This window comes from Marmota monax, unplaced genomic scaffold (assembly GCF_021218885.2).
Source record: "Marmota monax isolate L192 unplaced genomic scaffold, Marmota_monax_Labrador192_F-V1.1 WCK01_AAM20220418_F8-fsc00228, whole genome shotgun sequence".
Classification (NCBI taxonomy): Eukaryota; Metazoa; Chordata; class Mammalia; order Rodentia; family Sciuridae; genus Marmota; species Marmota monax.
Genome location: NW_026695240.1, coordinates 195,201 through 212,272, shown reverse-complemented (window position 1 = coordinate 212,272; position 17,072 = coordinate 195,201). Strand labels below are relative to the sequence as shown.

Here is a 17,072-nt window from a genome sequence, read left to right as displayed (position 1 = left end):
AAGCTGAGGGGGAAGCATTGCAGAGAGGCGATTTGGGGTCTGAACCCCAAAAGACAAGGAACAGCCTCCCATGTGAATATCTGGAAGCAGTGTGATGGTTCCGTGGTGGGAGTGAGTGTTGGGGACTAGGGAGAAGGAAGACCTCCAGGGAATGCAGTGTGCATTGTGTTCCATAGACCTGTGCTTTGGTGGCCCTGTTTATGTGGATACAATTGGAGCGAGAAGGATATAGGATGGACTGTGGGGCTTGCCGTGGCTGCCTCTGGGTCATGGATAAAGCTTGGGTGTGGTAGCTAGCCTCTAAGATTGTTTCTGATAATGACCAGCCTCTGATATTCTCACTTTTGTGAAATCCTCTCCCCGCCCCCCCACCCTTTTGGGGCACGGATACTGGGGATTGAACTCGGGGGCACTCGGCCACTGAGCCACATCCCCAGCCCTATTTTGTATTTTAGAGACAGGGTCTCACTGAGTTGCTTAGTGCCTGTCTTTTGCTGAGGCTGGCTTTGAACTGGATCCTCCTGTCTCAGCCTCCCGAGCAGCTGGTATTACAGGCATATGCTACTGCACCCAGCTGAAATCCCCTTTTGAGCATGAGCTGGACCTAGTGACCTGCTTCAAGTGAATATAGCAGCCCCGCATTTTTCTGTGAAGAATGCATTCTAAGACCTCCTGTACATTCCTGAAGCCAGGAGCTGCACCAAACCGTGCAGTGCTTTTTCCATCTGTAAGTATTTGTCATGCACTGAGGCTGTAACTTGCTGTTTAAGGTGTGATAGCAAAACTCACATGAATTTCCTTTTCCTTCATAATTTCACACAAGAGTCATTCTTAACCATGGATCTTAGCAACCTCATCCTGATTTCATTTCCTTTCCTCATCACTTTTTAACTTAAAGCACTTTATGGCCTCTCAGCATCATTGCTGCTTTTTTAATTGCTACATCATAACTACCTAATAGATTTATTGTGATATATGTGTACATGCACATCGCATAATTTGGTGTATTTTCCTCTACTTTTCTTTCCCTTCCTTTTCCCTAGTCCCCATCCTCTACTCTAATGGTCTTCCTCTTATTTGCATGAGATCCTGTCTTCGTTCCCTTTTTTCTTTTTTCTCTCTAGTTTCCACATAGAAGAGAAAACATGACCCCTGACTTTCTGAGTTTTGACTCATTTCATTAGCTCCAGTTTCATCCATTTTCCTGCAAAAGACGTAATTTTGTTCTTTATGACTGAGTAGAATGCCGTTGTGTGTATATATCAGACATTCATTATTCATTCATCTGTTGAGGCACATCTACGCTGGTTCTATAACTTGGCTATTATGAATTATGCTGCTATAAATGTGGGTACGCATATATCACTATAGTAAGCAGAATCATTACTCTTAAGCTTTGGGGCTACTATTAAACAAAATAAGGGTGACTTTTAAAGTCATTGTTTATTTCTGGAATTTTCCATTTAATATTTTCAGAAGGCTGGTAACTGAAACCACAGAAATTGAAAACTGCTGATGGTGGGGAGTGGACACTACAGCAAAAATAATGGGATGTCACTTCCATGATAAGATTATAAAGAATGGCTTCTTGTTGCTAGCTGTCTTTGAAGAGATACATGTGGCAAGAAGCTGAGGGAAACCTCTAGCCAACAGCTAATGAGGACAGAGGCCCACAGTCCGGTTTCCACAAGGAACTGAATCTTTCCAACCATTGTCTGAGAGCTTGGAATCAGATCTTCCCCAAGTCCAGCTGTCGATGGACCTGCACCCCTGGCTGACAGATTGATTGTAGCCTTGTAGGCCCATAGGCAACTAGCTAAGCCATGTTTAGACTTCTGACCCAGAGAAATAGCTATAATGTGGTTTTAAGCTACTACATTTTGGGATAATTATTATCCAGCAATGGGTAAGTAAATTGGGCTTTGGAAAATAAAGTCATTTCTATAACTTTGTGACTTCATCAGTAATACTGGGGCCACAGTATTGAGCATATTCTCTTCTCCTTCTCTTTCCTTCCCCCCATCCCCTTTCCTCTTCCTCCCTCTCGCCTCAGCAGTACTGAGAATTGAGCCCAGGGATGCTCTACCACTGAGCTACATCCCCACCCTTTTTATTTTGAGACAGGTTCTCACTAAGTTCCCAGGCGATCCTTGAACTTGTGATTCTTCTGTTTCATTCTCTAGAATTACAGGTGGAGTGTGTTCTAAATACCATTTTTTTGGTGGGGGGAGTGGTGCTAGGTATTGAGTCCCACAAACTGGTATATGCTGAGCATGCGCTGTACCACTGAGCTATACTCTGAACCCCTTTAAATATACTTAGTACACTATCTCGTATACCTGGTAAAAGAAGACATATAAAGAGTATACTGAACTCCCATATTTCCTTCAGTTTTGCTTATTTTTTTCAAGATAGATTCTACTCCTCAAATTATTTTGAAGCAAATCCCAAATAGTCTATTAGCCCACTATCAGCTTTGTATTTAAGCATTTTCTAAAATATACAAACCAAACACAATGCCATGATCATGCCTAAATAAGCTTTTAAACCACACTCAATACCTGATTAGTATTCAGATTTTCAAAATTTGTATAGATACCTCTGTATACACTTAGAGTCAGAATTCAGAAGAAGTTTACATATGGTAACTGGTTGATAGCTTCTTAAATCTTTTTAAATGTAGGCCACACAGAGAACAGGGTGTGGCCACACCTGTAATCCCAGTTGGGGAGTCTGAGGCAAATTCGAGGCTAGCCTCACCAATTTGAAACTCAAAATGAAAAGAGGACTGGGGATGTAACTCAGTAACCCCGGGTTCAATCCCCAGTACAATAAAAATAAAATAAAAAAGTTCTAGGCCACTCCTCAGTTACATTCTGTCCCCCCTGCTTTCTTTGTTAGTTTATTCCTTGTTAAGATATGATGGTCTGATCCTATGCTTGTATAATTTTATCAAAATTGATTCTTCTGTCATAACTAAAAAGAAGCAATAAGAAAATAAAAACAAAAACGAAAAAGATATGATGGTCTGGATTTTGTTGACTGCATCTTTGTCAGGTCACTCAACATTCTTGGGTTCCCCAAGATCCATTTTGAATTTGGATGAGAGTGTTTAACCCTCACAAGAGCCCAATGAGGTCGGAGAACAGAGATACCTATGGGCCTGCAGGCAAATCTTGACTCCTCTAGTCAAGGCTAAGGCTGTGTTGGCTTAGACAAGTCTCTTTTTTTGGCACTAGGGATTGAATCCAGGGTGCTTAAGCACTGAGCCACATCCCCAGCCCTTTTTGTTTTTTTGAGACAAGGTCCTCACTAAGTTGTCTAGGCTGGTCTTGAACTTGAATCCTCTTACTTCAGTGAGTTAATAGGAATTACAGATGTGTGCCATCGTGCAGGGGCCAAGTTCCTTAACTTTCTGCACTTCCATTTCCATGCACATGTGGTTATCACAGTCCTTTCTGAGGTGATGCAGAATATCTGTTTGAGTTAACCAAATAAAAATTTACTTTATGAATGCTCTGTAACTTTTGCTTTTATTCCTATCCCCATTTTATGTATGAGCAAGGTGAGGCTGTATTTCTATAGCTTAGCCCAGGTCATCCAGTCAGGAAGTGGCAGTTGGGGATGAATAGTGAACATGGTGGGACATTACCTAGCCCGAGGCCCAACATAAAGTATTCACTGGATCATCTGAGAGGTGGGCCTGGTAATCAAAAGGTTGCTTTGTTCTGCCCCTCAGCACAGGAAATTCCAAGGTGGTTTTCCACATTAGCTCCTCTGGTTCTGTACCTGGAGGGAGAGTGAAGGCGTCCAGTTACCTGAGCTGACTCCAGGGATTCAAATATCTCATACCTGCATGTCTGGGCCTCTGCTGGGGGGTGGCTGTCACTTGTAGTGGCTTGGGTTACTTGGGGCCTATCTGGGCATTTCCTGGGGCCTACAGCCCTCACCCTGTCCTTGAAATGGTTTTGGCTGGATAGCAGCCTCTAGGTAGTGTGGGTAAAATTTGGGACTGGTTTTGGGCGGGGACAGGACTGAGAACACAGGTTTCCTTGTTTCTGGGGAGAGGGAGGGCAGGAAGAAATTGGAGACCCCATCCCCCACCTGGTCACTGTTGTTCCATAGTCCATGATGGCGTGGTCCCCAGTGCTCCTTGGTGTCATCCTCTTGCTGACTGCCTTTCCAGGGTCTACTGTCGCAGGCCGTTCCATGCCCAAACTGGCTGATCGGAAGCTGTGTGCTGATGAGGAATGCAGCCGTAAGAGCGGGAAGGGGGGGGGGGGCTGGGGACTTAGGTTGCAGTCTGTGGATGGAGTGCTGTTATTCCCTTTTATTTCTTCTCCAGACCCCATATCCATGGCTGTGGCCCTTCAGGACTACGTGGCTCCTGACTGCCGTTTCTTGACCATACACAGGGGTCAAATTGTCTATGTCTTCTCAAAGCTGAAGGGCCGAGGGCGGCTTTTCTGGGGAGGCAGTGTGAGTCTTGGGAGAATGGAAGAGGGAGGACTATGGGGTTAGATGGGAGTTGACCCCACTTCTCCACCTAAAGAGCAAATTTGGGGTAAACTGATATCCAGATACTTGGGGAAGGGTACGTTCTGTGACTTAGTTTATTTTTACTTTGTTTAGAAAGTACACCTGCTTTTGTAGACACCTAAAATACTACAAGCGATTCCTTTAATGAAGGGAGATGAGCAATAAGCCATCAAAAATGTCAGCAAATATGTGCTTCTATGAACATTTATATTGAATGAATGGGTGCCTACTTTAAATCATTTATGCTCTGGGAGGGGTATGAGTAGGTGACATTTAAACAGATCCAAATGACAGGGTTAGAGCCAGGTATGTGGGGATCCCATAGGAGGCAGTGCAGAAGCTTCCAGCAGAAATGATGGTTCTCTCAGACCCAGCTTTTAACTCCTGTTTCCCAGGTTCAGGGTGATTACTATGGAGACCTGGCTGCTCGCCTAGGCTATTTCCCCAGTAGCATTGTTCGGGAGGACCAGACTCTGAAACCTGGCAAAATTGATGTGAAGACAGATGTGAGTGTCCTGAGGGGTGGCAAGTTTCCTGGAGGAGGAGGACCCTTTGGTTGTGATGGTGGGCAAATATAACGCCTATGCTCTCTGGTAGCCTTGCTGTGTGTGCTGGGATAAATTCTTTTCTTGCCTCAAATTTCTCATCTTTAACAGGGAGTGATTTCTACACCGGGATCTACTTGAAAGGTGCAAAGATATAGGGCTCTAGGCTAATTTGCATAGCTCCTGTGTGGCCAAACCTGGCCCCTAGGCTGCAGCTTTTGCTTAAACCACTAGATCTGATGCTGGTTTTCTCTTCACTGTTTTCCCTTTCTCTTTTTCAGAAATGGGATTTCTACTGTCACTGAGCTCAACCTACCGCGGTTCCTGCTGTTTTTCCCTCCTAGCCGTATGCAAATACATTAGTTAGTGCAAACTGCCGGTCTCTGTGGTTTTGGGGGGTGGAGTGGGGCTGTACAAAGGAAATGCTTTGCAGGTTTCTGAATCTAGCCAATCAACTCCCTGAATGTGGCATCGTCAATGGTTGCTAGGCAGAGTTTGATGAAAGCTTTTCGCTCTAAGCTGGTACCCTAGGCGGGCTCCTAAGATTAGATCTTGCACACAAGCAAGAGAGAAGACGGAATCAAACACCCAATTGAGGGACTGTGTCCTCTCCTGACCAATGAGAGGGAGTTGGAACTATTGGGAATGCGCGAATCGGACCAGAGAACATAAATCGCAAAGCAGGTGTTTTCTTGGAGTGCATCTGTAAAGCCGGGTGGGAAGTAACCTGTGTGTGTCCTCCCAGTTTTCCTCCTTTCTGCCTTTGGGGTCAGAAATTCACCCACCAGCTCAAGATTGCTCCAATCCTGCCCTTGTCCCTTGTTTGCATCCATATCTCCGCCCCAAGTCTGCTCCTGTCCAATCCGGAGTCTCTACTCTGCCCTCGGACTCCTGACCAAATCCGTTCCTCCGCCGGGCGATGCATCTCGGAACCGCCCCTTCCCACTTGCTCTGCCAATTGCTCGCCTTGCTCCCGCCCCCTTCGACTCAGCCCCTCTCAGGCCACCAATCCGCACCCTTTGTCCCGCCCTCTGCCTGCCGAGTCCGCCAATCCCTCCTTTTGGAAAGCGTGGCCTGGTATCCCGCAGCTCTAGCGGGTCGCGCCGGAGCGGGCGGGGGGTGGAGGCGGAAGTGGCGGCGCCGGGTCCGGGAGTAGGAAGGAGCCCGGGCTGCAGCCGGAGTGGAGCGGCTGCCAGCCGAGGAGCAGGCGCGGCCGCGGCGCCATATTGCGGCCCTCAGCGGCCGCGACCAAGTCATGGCCGAGACCTACGGTGAGGGTGGTGGGCCGAAGCTGGGGTCTGGGGTCTGGGCCCAAAGAGGATGCGGCCTGTGGGAATGGGGCGGGGCCTTGTACCTGGGGGCGGGGTCTGCCTCTATGGGGGCAGGGCCTAAGTGGATGCTGGGAGGGGTTTCGTGGGTCTAGGGCTGAGCTTAATCGATTTGGGTGGAGCCTGAGGGTCTGGTGCGTGCGTTAAATAGATACGGGACGGGATTCGAGAGAGCGGGTCTCTCGAATGGGTTCTGGGTTGGCCTTGAGGGAAGAGGTGGGCCTTCATGTATTGGGGCGGAGCCTGAGTGAGTGGGGCGGAGCTAACCGTGACTGGCAGGGGTCGTGCTCTACTGGCTAGAGGGAACACTGAAGAGCAAGATGCTCTGAACTGTGAGGCTGAACTGGTTTGAGAGGTCCGGAATGGATTGGGATGCGTTATCCCTAAGTTAGGGTTGGAATGTAATGGCAAAGGATAGGGTTTAAGCTTGAGATTAGGGGCCAAGAATCTGGGAGAGAATGGGAAAAAGAGGTTGGGAATTGAAAAATCAGTATGAGTGTACAATACCAGGTGGTTGAGGGAAAAGGGGCTATAGAAAGCTTTGGATTAGGATTCAGAGAGAGCTGCATTGTTAGAACATCCACAAAAGCAGAGTTATCAAATGCAAAAATTCAGAAGTGGGAACCAGCTTGTCATTTTGAGGGTATAGACTGAAGGCCAGAGACATGAGTTGAGAGGGTAGGAGGAGGTGAAATCAAGAGAGACACAGATGGCCTATACCTGTAGATCCAGGAAACCATGAAGATGAGGCAGGAGATCACAAATTGGAGGCCAGCCTCAGCAACTTGGTGAGGCCCTAAGCAACTTAGCAAGACCATGTCTCAAAAAAAAAAAAAAAAGGCTGGGGCTATAACTCAGAGGTAAAGTGCTATTGGGTTTAATTCCGAGTGCCAACCAAAAAGGAGGGACCGAGGCTAGATTTCCCTTGATTAGACGAATTTCAAGAGGAATTAGCAATGTAATAGCAAATATCTTAGACTCTGGAGATCTTTGGCCAGGGTTTCAGTCTCAATTCTGTCCTAGATGTGTGATCTTGGGCAAGTCAGATAACCTCTTTGGACTCAGTTACCACATCTGGAAAACAGGGGTAATTATTAGTATACCTCTCTCCTAGAGTTTTCTCAAAGATTAAGTGAGCTGGTAATATAAAAACCTTTAGAACTGTGCCTATGGTAAACTCTATAAAGAATAATCTTGGGCCAGGCATGGGATGCAGTCCTAGCAACTTGGGAGGCTGAGGCAGGAGGATTGCAAGTTTGAGGTCAACCTCAGCAATTGAGTAAGAACCTGATTAAATTAGTGAGAACCTGTCTCAAAAAAATAAAAAGGGAGGCTGGGGTTGTGGCTCAGTGGTAGAGCACTTACCTAACATGTGCAAGGCACTGGGTTCAATCCTCAGAACTCCATAAAAATAAATAAATAAATAAAGGTATTGTGACCAACTATAACTAAAATATATGTATAATATATATTTATATATATATGTATATGTATATATATAAAGGGTTGGAGATGTGGCTCAGTGGTAAAATCCCTGGGTTTAATCCCCAGTAACAATAACAACAAAAAAAGATAATCTTCTTGGACTGGGGGTGTGGGTCAGTGGTAGAGTACTTGCTTAGCATGTGCAAGGCCCTGGGTACTATCCCCACCTCACAGAAAGCACCCCAAAAGAAAAAAAACAGGTGATCTGTTACAGTTGTTGTCTGTGCTTCTGTTTCTGTGTCTGTTTCTTTCTAACTCTTCTCAATTTCTCCCTTTTTCTCTTTATCTTTCTCTTCCTGTGGGTATCCTTGATTTTGACTCCATCTGCTCAGACTTCCTCTTCAAATTCCTGGTGATCGGCAGTGCAGGAACTGGCAAATCATGCCTCCTTCATCAGTTCATTGAGAATAAGTGTGAGTTTCCGGCAGTGGTATCAGCAGCACTGAGCTGTGGGTAGGTGGGCAGCTGATGGGTTGGGCATGACCGGCCATAGATCCAACTCCATTGCTGGGCCTTGCCTTGGTGTGCTGTTTGCTAGATTCACAGTCACCCCAGCAATGAGAATGGGTTTGTAGAGACAAGAGGCCTTGGAGGATGGGGGATCCTCTGAGCCTCTGCATGCCTCCTCTCTCCTTCCCATTCCCAGTCAAACAGGACTCCAACCACACAATCGGTGTGGAGTTTGGATCCCGGGTGGTCAACGTGGGTGGGAAGACTGTGAAGCTACAGATTTGGGACACTGCTGGCCAGGAGCGGTTTCGGTAGGTGGGCCGGGCTTCCAAGGAGGGAGGGAGGGGAGGAGGGGGAGAGAGAGGTGTATGCACTCCAAGACACAGTAATAGGAGTAAAAAGACGCTGAGAAGGCGAGGCAGAGGAGAGAGCTTGCATAAGGTCCTGGGTTCCATCCACAGCACCACAAGAAAGGGAAGGAATGGGAAGGGAAGAGAAAGGAAGGGAAAAAAGAAAGGAAGACTTGAGGTTGAGGAGTAGAGTTTGAGAGACCCTAAAACAGAAATAGAAGCAGAAGCATGAAAGAGAGACACATTCAGAAAAGAAAGGCAAGAGAAAGGGAGACTGAGAAAGATGCAGATGAAAAGAATGATAAAGCAGGTAAGGAGATGCAAAGAGAAACAGGTCAGAGTGGGAGAAGGACAGGGAGGGTGGACAGTTGTAGCCAGGAGGATGGAGAAATGGACGTCTAGGGGAGAGGGAGATAGATGAGTAGGTCTTCAGAAAAATGTCTGTAGAAAAGTTGATAGACATAGAAATTCTGAGAGTCTGAGAAACAGACAGGGCAGAGAGAGAAACAAGGAGTTCAGTCCATGGAGAACATGCTCTCTCGGCAACACTTAATAGGTGCTGAGTGTTGACAGACCGCATGAGCTGCGGAGAGCCCAGAGACAGAGATGGGGAAGGAGAAACAGGTGTGTGATATGGGTTGGACTTACAGTAAGTGCTCAATAAATGTTGTGGAATGATTGCCTGAGTTGCAGGGGGATCCAGATTGATGAGACAGGGCAATAAAGTTGGCCATGGCTGGGGATGTGGCTCAGTGGTAGAGCACTTGCCTAGCATGTGTGAGGCACTGGGTTTGATTCTCAGCACCACATATAAGCAATTAAATAAATAAATAAAGGTCCATCAATAACTAATAAAAAAAAAAAAAGAAAAGAAAAGAGTTGGCCATGCTGGGAAGGAGGCCTCCATCAGACACAGAAGAGGGACAAGTAGATATTGCATCGCACTGGGTAGGGCTGGGTAGAGGGGAGATGCTCAGAAAATGCTGAATGAATGAAGGCGAAGGCAAAAATAAGTATGAGAGCCAGAGTCAGCGAGAGACAGGAGGAAACAGAGTTAAAGGCACATAGCTGGAGTGAAGCTCAGCGGCAGAGTGCTTGCCTAGTGAGGCCCTGAGCCAGATCCCCAGCACTGCAAGGAGAAAAGCTAGACACTACACACGTAAACCATATGCAGAAAAAGAAACAGACCAATGCACAGGTTCAGAAAGACAGGGACACAAAGACAGGGAGAGATCCACAGAAGTAGGTAGACAAAGAGCTGAGTGAGAGAGAGAAGTTGAAAGAGACAGGCAGACAGACTTCCAGGTAGAGAAATTATCTCCACCAAAGCTAGGTTTGGGGGCTGGGCCAGCAGTGAGAGGGTCCTCCGAATCATCAGTCTCTCTGTGCAAAGGGGTGCAGTCTTGGGGCACACCCCAGCCTTGGGGATGACTGGGTCCCCCTGGCCCCACAGGTCGGTGACACGGAGTTATTACCGAGGGGCGGCTGGAGCCCTGCTGGTGTATGACATCACAAGGTGGGTGTGGGCTACTCAGCATGAGCAGCGTGGTTGGGGTGGGACATGGGTGGCCTCTCTCCTGTGCCACCTTCCTTCTCTGTCCCTTCTCCATAGCCGGGAGACATACAATTCACTGGCTGCCTGGCTGACGGATGCCCGCACACTGGCCAGCCCCAACATTGTGGTCATCCTCTGTGGCAACAAGAAGGACCTGGACCCTGAGCGTGAGGTCACTTTCCTGGAGGCTTCCCGCTTTGCCCAGGAGAATGGTGAGGGCTCTGCTGTGGACTGGGTGGGGGAGGAGGGACAGGACTGGTCACTGTGGCCCGTGTGTCTCCTAGCTATCAATGGCTGTGCCCTATAGGTGGAGGTTCAGAGGTCTGGGTTCAAATGTGAGTGTTGGGCTGTGTGATCACTCTGGTCCTCAACTTCCTCAGCTGTAAAGTGTAGTCAAAATGTTTCTGTCTCACGTGTGCTGGGTAAGGAGGCCACCCACCGTGGAAAGCCCTCAGTATACTTTGGCAGAGTGGGTGCTAGATGAACGTTGGCTGCTGGGAAGTTTCCACCACGTGGGAGGCAGCTCATGGTACTTACTGGTTTAAGGTAGAGATTGCACCAGTGACTTGGGAGTCTGAGGCAGGAGAGTCACAAGTTCAAGGCCAGCCTGGGCAACTTAGTGAGACCCTGTCTCGAAATAAAAAGGACAGGTACTCAGTGGTACAGCAATCTTGGATTTAATCGCCAGTAACACTAAATAAATAAGTAAATAGAATAAAAATAAGGTAGAGATTGTAAACTTATGTGGCCTATGGACAGATGCATTTTGTAAATAAGGGAGATGGGCTGGGATGAACCCCAGAGGAAGAGGCACTGGTGCTGAGGGGAATGGAGAGGACTGACAGGCCCAATTAGAAGGTTTGCACGGATCACTGGATGTGATGGCGCGTCACTGTAATCCCAGCGCTTTGTTGGGGGGTGGCTAAGGCAGGAGGATCAAGGCCAGCCTCAGAAACTTAGTGAGATACTGTCTCTAAATAGAATGACATGTATCTGTGTGCTAAAGTGCCTCTGGGTTCAATCCCCAGTAACAAACAAAAAAAAAAAGATCTGCAAGTATAAATTCATTTTTCTGGCCAGATCAAACATATCTGCTGGCTTGGGATCTGCCCATGTTCCCCTATTTTGTGACCTCCAGATTTAGAAGAGATTTTGCCATCAGAGATAGATACTGTTTGCATCCTGGCTGTTACTTCCCCACTGTGAGGTCTTGTGATTTAGGTAATAGGTAGACTCCTAGTGGGCTCAGGCTGGGCTGGATGGTGCTGAGGACACAGGAAGTCATCTTAGGTCTGGCCTTCATGGTGCTCACATTGCAGTCTGTGATGGTTAGGGGATAGACCCATTTGTAGACAGTGACACTCCAGAGAGGTTGGAGCCAGGGTAGAGGAGGCACAAGAGCCTGTAGGAGCCCAAGAGAGGCACGTGACCCAGGTGGGGAGGTCAGGGAGGTTTTCTGGGAAGGAGCATTGTGAGCTGATTCTGGAAAGAGGAGCTAGAGGGCTACATGGGGAGGAGGCGGTGTTCTCTGCAAGGGGATGCCATGTGCAGAGGCCTGAGATGAGGGTAAGGGTGGGTGGGACGTTTGAAGAACAGATGAGCCAGATGCTGTGGCGCACACCTGTCATCCCAACAGCTTGGGATGGATGAGGCAGGAGGATCGTGAGTTCAAAGGCAGCCTCAGCAACTGTGAGGCACTAAGCAACTCAGTGAGACCCTGTCTCTAAATAAAATACAAAATAGGGCTGGGGATGTGGCTCAGTGGTTGAGTGCCCCTGAGTTCAATCCCTGGTGCCCCCGACCAAAAAAAAAGAATGGACTGAGAGGCAGTCGGTGGCTGAATGGAGGATGGGGACTGACAGAGGCCCTGCCCCTCAGAGCTAATGTTCCTGGAGACCAGCGCTCTCACAGGCGAGAACGTGGAGGAGGCCTTCCTGAAGTGTGCCCGCACCATCCTCAACAAGATCGACTCAGGTGCGGCCTGGACTGACCCAAGTGGGAGTGGGAAGCAGGGCTCAAAGGTTCCCAAGGGACCAGTCCTGACTTCTCCCCCTGTCCACAGGTGAGCTAGACCCTGAGAGGATGGGCTCAGGCATTCAGTATGGTGATGCTTCTCTCCGCCAGCTGCGGCAGCCTCGGAGTGCCCAGGCCGTGGCCCCTCAGCCCTGTGGCTGCTGAGACGTGCAGAGCCAGGTGCGACACTGGGTCTTGGGGAGGCAGGGGTGGTCTCCTGGGAAGAGGGGTGTAGAACAGACACAGAGGCACAAAAAATGTAACAAGAGGAACAGAAAGACGCAAAAGCACAGCAGCTAAAGGAGCCATCTTCTCAGCTTCAAGAAACCCACCTGTCTTCTCCAACCCCAGCCCTCTGCCAGCCCTCAACCCTGGACCTGACCCTCCTGTTCATTGTTCTCACCTGTGTATTGAGCACATACTGTATTTGGGTCCTATTTAGGGCTCTGGAGAGACAGCAGTGGGTAAAAACAGACAAAAATCCCCAGCCTCATGGAGCCCTCATTCTCTTGGGAGGAGATGGACAAGAAACAAGATATATAAATATTTTATTCAGCTTTTTCACTGTTGTGACTAAAAGACCTGACTAGAACAATCATACAAGAGGAAAAGTTTATTTGGGGGCTCACATTTTCAGAGGTCTCAATCGATAGACAGTAGGCTCCATTCCTTAGGGCTCAAGGTGAGGCTGAACATCATGGCGGAAGAGTGTGATGGAGGGAAGCAGCTCACTGATGATCAGGCATCAGCAGAGAGATAGACTCCACTTGCCAGATATAACTATATATCCCAAAGGCATGCTCCCAGTGACCCACCTCCTCCAGCCACAACCTCCCTGTCTTCAGTTACCACTTACTTAAAACCATTAGGATTAATTCACTGATTAGGTTAAGGCTCTCATAACCCAGCATTTCTCCTCTAAACCTTCTTGCGTTGTCTCATCCATGAGCTTTTTGGGGATACCTTACATCCAAATCATAACATTAAGTAAATTATATAATAGGGCCATAAGAGCTATGGAGGAACTGTGAGTCGGGTAAAGTGGACAGAGTGGATACACTTCTAAACAACAATGAGGGACACCTTACCAAGAAGGTGACATTGGAGCCAAAACCGGAAGGATGGAGGGAGAGGGTCCTGTGGGCATCTGAACCAAGAATGTTCTCAGCAGAGAGAACAGCAAATGCAAAAGCCCTAGCATGGGTGAGGAAGACCGAGGAAGCCAGTGTGGCTGGAATGGAGAGTGTGTGTATATTGTGGGAACAGCCAGAGATGAGAGGGGAGCTGATCAGTTGGTGCCTGTGGCCCTGGGGAGGACTCTTAACTCATACTGGGGGTGGGATGGGAGCCACAGGAAGCTTCTGAGCAGAGCAGGGACTGGAGCCGATTCATAGATTCACAGGGTCACTCTGGCTGCAGGTAGGGAAGGGCACAGACATCATTGAGGGGGCTGGGCTGCTGCTAATCTGAGGTAAGAGTGGATGGTGGACAGGTTGTTGAGAAGTAGATAGGTTCTTTTTCCTTGCTAGTCTTCTCCAGTCTTGTCTCCACCCACCTCCTTTTCTCTTTCTCTCTTTCTCTTTTTGGTTACGAGATTGAGCCCAGCACCTCGTGCATTCTAGGCAAGTGCTCTACCACTGAGCTGTATCCCTATATCCATCCCCAACCCTTTATTTTACTTTGAGCCAGAGTCTTGCTGAGTGCCCCAGGCTGGACTTGAATTCATGATCCTCCTTCCTCAGCCTCCTGAATCACTGGGATTACAGTCAGTGAGATTACAGGCACAGACCGCCATGCCCAGCTTGTCCCCTCTTGATGCAGCCATTGGGTCTTTCTGAAACACAATTTGTTTCCTGTTCCTCCCTGTTTAAAACTACCCATGTCTCCCAGGGTCCATTGGACACACCTGAAGCTGCTCAGCCTGGCATTTGACCCTGTGCAGGAATGGCTCCTGCCAGCCTCCCCAGCCTCACCGTGTTCCTCTCCCCACCCCTTAGCTGCTTCAGCCACATTGAATTCATTTTGTTTCTCTGACTCTTTTTTTCATGCTGTGCCCTTTGCCTGGAACACCACTCCTTCCCTTTTGCCCTGGTGAGCACCCCCCCTCTCAGAAAGCCTTGTTTCATTTTCTATGCTTGATCCAAACTCCTTGACAGGCTTGCAGTACCCTGCAGAGTTTGGTCCTGTCCCCATCTCTGTGGGTATGTGTGTGTCTTGCCAATTCTCCCCTTTGTACTTCATGCCCAGCCCCCTTCCATCTCCAGGGTGGCTGGGGGAAATGTTAGACTTTGGATCTGCTTTTTGTTTTTATTTTTGTGCTATGTGGATGGTATCAGGACCTCACACATGCTAGGTAAGTGCTCTAGCACTAAGCCCCATTTGTAGCCCTTTGAACCCACTTTGAAGGTAGAACCACTTTGTTTCCTGATGGAATGAATATGGAATTTGAGTGAGGGTGGGGGAGGGAGAGACAGAGAGGAGAGACAAGGATGAGATCTTTGGACAGTGCTATCTTATCCTTCCAGGCCTTTACCTGCTGTGCCTGGGCCTCAGTTTCCTTATCTGTAAACTTAGTCCAGGAGTTTGAGAGCAGCCTGGGCAATTAGTAACATAGTAAGACCCTATCTCAAAAAAAAAAAAAAAAAAAAAAAGACTATTTATCATAGGGCTGTTCCTTATTTTTCTTCTTATCCTTCTTAAGGAGTCTGGGCTGTGCAGAGGTGTATGGGAATATATTATTCACCTTGGGGCTTAGCATATTTTCTTTCAGGATTTGCTCTCAGTGGATCAGATGCAATAAGCAATACTTTCACAAACTTTGTTGGCAGCCATTTTATATGTTGATCTAATACAGTCACACCCACATATAAAACTCCAGCTCATGTTTGCCTGCTATCAGTATTTTTTTTAGTTGAGGTTAAACCCACATAACATAAATTTAGGCATTTCAAAGTGTACAGTTCATTGGCATTCAGTACATTCACAAGGTTGAGCAACCACCTCCTCTTGTCTAGTTGCAGAACATGTTCATTATCCTGAAAGGAAACTGCACACCCGTTAAGCAGTCATTCCCCATTCCTTTAGCCCCTGGCAACCACAATCTGCTTTCTGTTCCTATTGATCAGTATTCTTACTTCATATGATGTACTCCTATGTTTTCTACTTTATTTCTATTTGAATAAAAAATAGTAAAGTCCTACCAAATTAATTCCCCCTTACATGCAGTGCTGATATTGGAATCATCTGGAGAGCTTTAAAAGATACCGATTCCCAGGCCTTACCCCAGAGATTCTGAAGTAATTTCAGAATTTCTAGAAGCTGCTAGGTAATGTTATGAACAACCAAAGCAAAACCCACTAATCTAATATGTCTCTTAGTTTTGGAAACATTAGAATGAGGCCTAAAGCCAGGATGATCAGGGATGTTAAGGGGATACAAATACAGAAATGGGGACATGATATTTAGACACTGAAATGTCCCGTTACAGCTTTCTGATGAAAACAAACAAGGAGGTACAGGTGTCTTCAGAGAGAGAGAACTCAGAATGACCTGCAGAGGAGAAAGACACCCTTGGTGGGGGAGTGGTATGGGCCACCAGATACAGGTGGGAAGTCAGGAAGATATCCAGGAATGAGAGAGAGACAAGCTGGAGAGACCCAGGGCCTCTCTAGATCATCACACCCTTCTCTTACAGCTCACCTGTTCTCCAGGACCAGCCCTGCCCTTCCGGCTGGGGCCTAGACCCAGGCCCCAGGAGGCCGTGCCCCAACTGCCCCAGCCCTGGAGAAGCTGCCCCGCCACCTGTCCTCCTTCCCTGGCCTGGTGGGGCCTGGCTTTGGGGCAAGACTGAGCCACGGGGGAAGGGGGAACCCATACCTGCTGCTGCTTCCTCTGTCTTGGCTAACCTCTGCCCCCCACCCCCCAGCCCCTAACCATACCCCAAGAGCTCCCAAAGCCTGAGACCAGGGCCATTTGGCCCCAACTTCCTGCCTGACCCTGCTGTTGCGAGTACGTGTTATTTATTACCTGGAGGCCTGTCCCATCCCCATCCTACCCCCATAAAGCATTGTTTACACCTGTGTCTTGGCCTCTGTCATTTTGGGATGTTGGGAAGAGGTCTTGTTGGAAGAATTTTGGGTTGTGATTTTGGGAGCCATGTCTCTGGGTTGGACATGGTGTGGGATACACTGCTTGCACCATGGCTTAGATGTTCCTTGTGGAGGGAGTTTGTCATGGCATACTTTGTGATAGTGCTTGAGCATCACGTGTGTAACACTAATGTTGCTGTGATTGTGATGTGTGAGTGAGTCCTGTGTGGAGGACAGCGTCTTTGGAATGTGTGACACTGTTGCTTGTGAGTATTCTGTATCTTTGGTGATTATATAGGTGAAGTTGGTATGAGAAACCAAGGCCAAGGTAGGGGAATTGGGGCCTATGAGTGCACCCTGGGTGTGTGCCTGGTTTTATATATGAATGCCCGAGGCCTGAAAGTTGGAGGCAGTGACTCACTGTTCTGTTCCTTGCCACATGAAGTCTTGAGTGTGTTTTGGTGTGAATTTAGTTTCTCTTATACACCGTGTGTGTGTATCTGAGGACCGTGGACCTTTGTGCAACCCTGACTCATAAGCATACTTGATATGGGTGTGTATCCCCCGCCCCCCCCCCCCCCGTCCAGATGAATCATTGACACCGTCTTGTGGCCTGCCAAAGAAAGGTGTAGCCCTCTGAGGACAGTGCCAGCTGCTCTCCCACCTAGTCAGCTTTATCCAGCCTCCCTTGCCCCCCCTGGCCCCCTGCCTGAGCTCCC

At 48.0% G+C, this 17,072-nt stretch overlaps 2 protein-coding genes and 1 long non-coding RNA gene across 5 annotated transcripts; 2 read left to right on the top strand and 1 right to left on the bottom strand.

The window, feature by feature from the left end:
• Window positions 1–3,652: 3,652 nt before the first annotated feature.
• On the bottom strand, window positions 3,653–6,012 carry LOC124089827 (uncharacterized). The gene is made up of 3 exons (XR_006850873.2): window positions 5,870–6,012; window positions 4,105–4,240; window positions 3,653–3,789 (listed from the first exon to the last, which is right to left on the bottom strand). It is a non-coding gene; the product is annotated as an uncharacterized LOC124089827 (long non-coding RNA).
• Window positions 4,129–5,457, top strand: Mia (MIA SH3 domain containing). 2 transcript variants are annotated; one of them, XM_046440043.2, is made up of 4 exons: window positions 4,129–4,258; window positions 4,346–4,479; window positions 4,935–5,045; window positions 5,366–5,457. In XM_046440043.2, exons 1-4 carry the CDS (start codon window positions 4,129–4,131, stop codon window positions 5,387–5,389), a joined length of 399 nt encoding a protein of 132 aa, XP_046295999.1. In that variant the 3' UTR covers window positions 5,390–5,457. The 2 variants fall into 2 exon arrangements, with proteins under 2 accessions (XP_046295999.1, XP_046295998.1); XM_046440042.2 differs by having other exon boundaries at window positions 4,935–5,457.
• A 178-nt stretch (window positions 6,013–6,190) lies between the features above and the next one.
• On the top strand, window positions 6,191–16,344 carry Rab4b (RAB4B, member RAS oncogene family). Of its 2 annotated transcripts, XM_046440039.2 has the most exons (8): window positions 6,191–6,355; window positions 8,230–8,310; window positions 8,544–8,658; window positions 10,151–10,213; window positions 10,310–10,464; window positions 12,131–12,226; window positions 12,315–12,445; window positions 15,960–16,344. In XM_046440039.2, exons 1-7 carry the CDS (start codon window positions 6,340–6,342, stop codon window positions 12,428–12,430), a joined length of 642 nt encoding a protein of 213 aa, XP_046295995.1. In that variant the 5' UTR covers window positions 6,191–6,339; the 3' UTR covers window positions 12,431–12,445; window positions 15,960–16,344. The 2 variants fall into 2 exon arrangements, with proteins under 2 accessions (XP_046295995.1, XP_046295997.1); XM_046440041.2 differs by lacking the exon at window positions 8,230–8,310.
• The last annotated feature ends 728 nt before the right edge of the window (window positions 16,345–17,072 follow it).